Source organism: Lathyrus oleraceus, chromosome 6 (genome assembly GCF_024323335.1).
Source record: "Lathyrus oleraceus cultivar Zhongwan6 chromosome 6, CAAS_Psat_ZW6_1.0, whole genome shotgun sequence".
NCBI classification, from domain to species: Eukaryota; Viridiplantae; Streptophyta; class Magnoliopsida; order Fabales; family Fabaceae; genus Lathyrus; species Lathyrus oleraceus.
The window spans coordinates 496,072,778-496,079,391 of NC_066584.1; the positions used below are offsets into that span (position 1 = coordinate 496,072,778).

Consider the following 6,614-nt stretch of genomic DNA (forward strand, 5'->3'; position numbering starts at 1 on the left):
ATAGGATGGTTGACTCCTCCTGATCTGAGGCCTCCTCTGCCTCCCACTGATTACTGCATTAGCTTCATTGTCCTTTTTCTTCCCAAAGCTACTGCCATACCTCTTACTTGACGATGCTTCATCTTTTGACAATCGTCCTTCTCGGACTCCTTCCTCAAGCCTCATCCCCATGTTTACCATTTCGGTAAAGTCAGTGGGGGAACTAGCAATCATACATTCATAATAAAATGAACTCAGAGTTTTCAGAAAGATCTTTGTCATCTCTTTTTCATCCAAGGGAGGAGTGATCTGAGCAACCAATTCCCTCCATCTCTGCGCGTACTCTTTAAATATCTCCTTATCCTTCTGAGACATAGACCTCAACTGGTCTCTATCAGGCGCCATATCCACGTTATGCTTATACTGCTTAACAAAATCCTCTCCCAAGTCGTTGAAAGTGCGAATGCTTGCACTGTCCAACCCCATATACCAACGGAGCGCAGCACCGGTCAAACTGTCTTGGAAGTAGTGAATCAACTGTTGATCGTTATCAGTATGGGTAGAAATCTTGCGAGCATACATCACTAGAAGACTGAGTGGACATGTGTTCCCTTTATACTTTTCAAAGTCAGGCACTTTGAACTTCACCGGGATCTTCACATTTGGCACTAAACACAACTCGACAACACTTTTCCCGAACAAATTCTTACCCCTTAGTGTCTTCAATTCCTTGCGCAGCTCAAGAAACTGATCCTTCATTTCATCCATTTTCTCGTAAACATCCGGACCCTCAGACGGCTCAGAATGATAAATGGTGTCCTCTACACGAGGTAAGGTGTGCACAACAGGAGGTGGCACGAACATGATCGGGCTAGATACCGGCACGAAAGCAAAAGTAGGCGCAAAGCCTTCAGGCATAAAGTTCGGCGGTATTCCCCACAGGAATATGGCAAATAACAGGCGTGAAATGAGCGGTAGCAGCAGGCATGGTCGAGGTAGCCACCTCTGAAATAACTGTCCTCTGAGGAGGAGTTGCGGGTGTTGGAGAAGCTTGACTCCGAGCAGCCAACACTGACTCCATCATGGCAGTCAGTCGGGCGATCTCGTCCTTTAGTTCTCTATTCTCTTGCTCCTTTTGTCACTCGGTCTTCAAGTAGTTCAATAAGTGCATCTTTTTCCTTAGACTACAACTGCAACTCTTCATGCTTCTTGCTCAAAGCACGGAAACACTATTCCCACATATCTTTCTCCTGCTTCATCTTGGCGAGCGCGTGTTCCAACTCATCTATATCTTGGTTAGGGAGAGTTAATGGCTCAACCACAACCATAGACATAGGTCTTTCGCAAGGATAAGGCATATTCAACTCCAAAGCTCTCTTCTTCATTCGAAGAGTGTAAGCTTCCAAAGCTATACAATTGCATGGACCAAGCTCAGATCTTCCCTTCATATGCACATTATGCCAAGCTTGCACAATCTTCTGTTACAAATGTTAGGGATCTTTACCCTCTTGATAGAAAAGACCTTCTAACAAAGTGTTATTAGGTTTGTCTCTAAAGGGGAACCCATGTTGACGACGAGCCAAAGCAAGATTATAGTTAATTCTTCCTTGTGTACCAATGAGAGGCACATTAGAGAATTCACCACAACAATCAATAATATCCAAACTGCTCAAAGAGGGATCATACTGAAATTCTGGTATCAGATATAAGATGTCGAAGGTAATGTCACGACACTAATATCTGAACAAAAAATAAAATATAAATAGGATAAAAACAAAGAAACAATTGAACAGGGGACACAAGCAATTGTTAACCCAGTTCAGTGCAAACTCACCTACGTCTGGGGGCTACCAAGCCAGGAAGGAAATCCACTAAACAGAATTAGTTCAAAGACTCTCAGTAAATAACTTTAAGTTACAGTCTTTTCACCTAATCTCTACCCGTGTGACTTCTATCTAAGAACTCTTAGATATGAGACCTAACTCACTCCCCCTCAATCACAATAGTGATATAAAAGCAAATACAAAAGAAAGAAGACACACTTCAAGGACACATACTTGATCTTGCTTAAAAGCTTCAACCAAGTAAACAAACACTCGTGCTTCCAAGCTTAGAGTGGATAAATTATAACACAAAAGTCAGTCCAATTCATACATCAATAAGATGAATGAATGGCTCACAATGCACAAGATCACACAAGACTAAAACCCAAAAACTCTCTCACTTTATCGTTCGTTTCTTGTGTGTGTAAAACCAGGTTTTACATGGCCTTTAAATAGAAGCTTTTTGAATGGGCCTGAGCAGCATAAAACCCTAATTCTATTTTACTTACGTATCTCCTAAGAAACAACAGCTAATCATCCCTTATTGGAAAATAGATCATTCTGGTTTTAAATCAAATTACTCCTTGAATAACACATTCTATCTCCACATAAGCACACACAGATTTTCATGAAAAGCCCAATATCAAGATGCATAACATTCAGACTGAATGTTCTGTATACACATGTCTTAACATCGGGTCTGACATCTTAGCTAAATCCTGCATAACCATATTTAAACATCCTGCAGGAAGCTGATATCACATGTCAAGACAACACGCGTGATAACTTGTGATAACTCTAAGTTTTACCAAAATTGATGCCACACATATAACCAACAAACTCTCTCTTTGGAAAATTTTGGCTAAAACATACATCAGATCATACGTTCACAAGAAATCAAATAAAGTATCAGTTCAGCAGCAGAAGTAAACATACACACATTACTAGCAAAAATAGAAACTAGTAAACACACATGCGCTTGTGCTCAGAACACACCACCTCCCCCATCAGCTAGTCCACACCAAGCACCAATCTGCTTCACACAGACAAAACACTTCTCCCTCTTTGTATCAAACATAACATCAAACATCATCTCCCCCTTTTTAGCCAAAAGAGACCAAAGAGATAAAATAAATGTCTATTCAGTCATAAACCAAAATGTCAAAAGTTAAGGGTTACAAGACCAAGTACATATTCAGCTGTAAGCAAGCTGAGATACAAACCAACAAAATAGAAAAATAGAATTTCCAAAAACAAGAAAATCCATCACATCAATAAAAACCATCACGTCAATGAACACCATCACATCACTAGGGACCAAAGTCAAAGGAGCTAATTAGAGGAGCTTGAGCTTGCAGCTTCATCAGCACTAGAAACAGAATTGCCACTTGTCTCATCATTAGTTGCAGACCTCTCACTAGAGGTGTGGGCTTAAGCTTCCTTAGTATGATCAATATTTTCCCCTTCAGCTTGCTCCAAGCTTGCAATCAATGCTTCCAACGATTGCTTCCTAGTTGTTGCTACCCTTATCCATTCACCAAACTCTTTACAAGTCTCCTTCAGCTCAACAATAGTTCCAACTTTTGAGGCTGGCTTTTTCATGGTAGATGTCATGACAATGTCTTTGACATGACTGCCTTCAAATAGTTTATAGTGCACAGACAGAGCAGGTTTCCTTCTACTAGGTAAGTCATTAAAACTCAGAATACTAGAGTGTTGCTTCAGGATAATCCCACAAATCATAGAGGGAAAGGCAATAGGCAGCTTAACTGCATTAGTAGATGCATGCTTGATGATTTGTTCAAACATAAATCTACCATAGTCAAAATTCAGTTTGGTTCCAACAGCAAAAATAAATCTTCCAAGGGTATTAGAAATTGTGGAAATGTGGTTGGTAGGCACCCAATTTGCAGCTCCTATTTTATGCAATATAGCATACTTGACAGTTAACTTCCCAGCAGGAAGATGCTTCTTAATATGCCAACCTTTCACCTGCCTAGCTGTAATTTCTCTACAGGCCTCATTGTCCGTAACTTCCAATTCACCTGCACCCTTAACTTTTTTACCCAGAAAATTGTTAATAACGGTGGGAGAGAAAGTGATGCACTTACCTCTCACAAACACTTTGCAAAATTCCTTGCTGTTCTTATCAGCAATATCCTCAAGAATGTTGACAATGAGTTCCTTAACTAAACCCTCATAGCACTGAGAGAACCAAGCCACAGTCTTCATCAACCCATCAGTCTTTATCAGGTCCATGACCTCCTTGACTTCAACAACATCCTTTCCTAACTCCCTTTCCACAGCCACCCTTATTTGAAACACAAATTTCCATTTGGCAGCTCTATCCTCAAGATGGAAAGATATATTATCCAAATGCACAACAACAACTTTACCAGGAGACTTTCTCACAATGTTTTTCTTCACAGGAGAGATGTCAGGGACATCGTCCTCAACATCCTCTTCAGACTCAGAAACTTCTCTAACCTTCCTCTTCTTCACTTCAACCTTGCTCCAAGATTTAGAAGGACCAATACCAACAGTCTTCTTAGTTTTTCTAGCTGACATAAGTTCAGCCACAAATCTTCCTTTTCGAGTCTTCATACGTTTAGCCACACTTGGCTTTAAGTGATGAAGTAAGCTCTCCTCTTGATCATCTGGCCTATCATCCTCTAGGTCAATCATATCGTTTGTATCATCATGCTTCTCAGAGTGGGAAGCATTGGCAGTTTTAGATGCCACAGATTTTCCTTTACCAGACATAGTTTGCCCTAGGGAGCAGAAACCTTCAGCAGCCATGTCCTTCCCAGAACTGGAGGAATCGTCATTCTTCCCACTATGTTGTTCAACCTCAGGAGAAGGGTACATTTTAGACAGGGGAGTAGAGACTCCCTTCACAGAATGTCATTCATTAAGGATTCTAGTGACTAGGTTTCTTATGACACGACCAGTGTGGTGTATATCTTCCTTAGAGTTAGTGGCATGAGTTGAGACAGAAGGGATACTAGAGATGTTACCTTGATTGGGGCATGCAAAAGCTGAGGCATCAATGGGATGGTTTAAATCAAGGGCCTCGCAGGGAATAACTGATAGAGGAACCACATCCAAAATCTCATCATTGTGAATGTCCATGGAAGGAGCGCTAACCTTGTGAGTAAACTTAGTAGTTTTTGAAGCAGAAGTAGTTTGATGTTGTGACATCTTGAAGTTTTTGTGGAAAAAATGTTGTTGCCCTAGCAGAGGAGTGTGAGGAAGGAGCAGGAAGATAGAAGAGTTGGAGTAGGTAGTGAGGTTGTGGGGGTAGCGTGTGAAAACGAAATAGATGGTATTTCCAAAACTAGGTGATGATTTACCATAATGGGGGCGCTTTACTTTAGCCACATAGACACTACTTTGCTTACTTGTCCCACTCCATATTAATTGCTACAAGTCTTCATAAATGCAAAGCTCTAATTTTCCTCTCAGGACTTCAAACTGATTTGTATCCAATGCCTTTGTAAAAATATCAACTAACTGCATCTCAGTAGCAACATGCTCTAAGGCTACAATCTTATCCTCCACGAGTTCTCTAATAAAATGATGACGAATATCAATATGTTTTGTCCTACTGTGCTGAATAGGATTCTTAGAAATGTTTATAGCACTCAGGTTGTCACATTACGATGTCATGACATCTTGCGTGACATTGTATTCAGTCAACATTTGTTTCATCCACACCAGTTGAGAACAACTACTTCCAGCTGCTATGTATTCAGCTTCAGCAGTAGACAGAGACACACAATTTTTCTTCTTACTAAACCATGGTATTAAATTGTTCCCCAAGAAGAAGCATCCTCCTAATGTGCTTTTCATATCATCAACACTTCCAGCCCAATAAGCATCACAATATCCAGACAACACAGATTCAGATCCATGAGTGTATAGCATCCCATAGTCACTAGTGCCATTGACATATTTCAGGATCATTTTCACTTGGTTTATGTGGCTCACCTTTGGTTCAGCTTGATATCTAGCACATACACCTACAACAAAAGCAATGTCAGGTCTGCTTGCTGTGAGATATAATAGACTCCCTATCATGCTTCTGTAGAGACTTTGATCCACACTGACACCATTTTCATCTTTAGACACTTTCAGATGAGTAGGAGCAGGTGTCCTCTTATGGCTTGCATTCTCCATGCCAAACTTCTTAACAATATTTTTGGCATATTTACTTTGAGATAGAAAGATAGAATCTTCCAACTGCTTGACTTGCAGGCCAAGAAAATAGGTTAGTTCTCCAACAAGGCTCATTTCAAATTTAGACTGCATTTGCTCAACAAAATGTTGAACCATCTTACTTGACATCCCACCAAACACAATATCATCCACATATATCTGAGCCACCACGAGCTTTCCTCCTTCATCTTTGACAAATAAAGTCTTATCAATGCCTCCCTTCCTGTATCCATTGTCAATGAGAAACATTGTGAGTCTCTCATACCAAGCTCTAGGAGCTTGTTTCAACCCATAAAGAGCTTTCCTCAACTTATACACATGCTTTGGAAGGTTTGGGTCTGTGAATCCCTTAGGTTGTTCAACATACACTTCCTCATTTAAGTATCCATTTAAGAAGGCACTTTTCACATCCATTTGGAACAGTTTAAACTTCAGAATACATGCCACTCCTAGCAATAATCTAATGGACTCCAGGCGAGCTACAAGAGAAAATGTTTCATCAAAGTCAACTCCTTCAACTTGAGTGTATCCTTGTGCTACCAATCTTGCTTTATTTTTAGTAACCACACCTTTTTCATCAGATTTGTTCTTGTA

General features: G+C 40.3%; 1 protein-coding gene across 1 annotated transcript; it reads right to left on the minus strand.

Annotated features, from left to right (window-relative positions):
- Positions 1 to 2,963: 2,963 nt before the first annotated feature.
- On the minus strand, positions 2,964 to 4,670 carry LOC127096423 (uncharacterized). Its single transcript, XM_051034993.1, has 3 exons — positions 4,290 to 4,670; positions 3,742 to 4,223; positions 2,964 to 3,012 (listed from the first exon to the last, which is right to left on the minus strand). Exons 1-3 carry the CDS (start codon positions 4,668 to 4,670, stop codon positions 2,964 to 2,966), a joined length of 912 nt encoding a protein of 303 aa, XP_050890950.1.
- Positions 4,671 to 6,614: the final 1,944 nt, after the last annotated feature.

Excerpts from the sequence above, each read along its gene's own strand:
- LOC127096423 (XM_051034993.1), bottom strand. The coding sequence starts at position 4,670 with ATGTACCCTTCTCCTGAGGTTGAACAACATAGTGGGAAGAATGACGAT. Across the intron at positions 4,224-4,289 it reads TTGAAGTGAAGAAGAGGAAG|AAAAACATTGTGAGAAAGTC; the intron begins GTTAGAGAAGTT and ends TCTCCTGTGAAG. Across the intron at positions 3,013-3,741 it reads GCTGGGAAGTTAACTGTCAA|CTTGCTTACAGCTGAATATG; the intron begins GTATGCTATATT and ends TTTGTATCTCAG.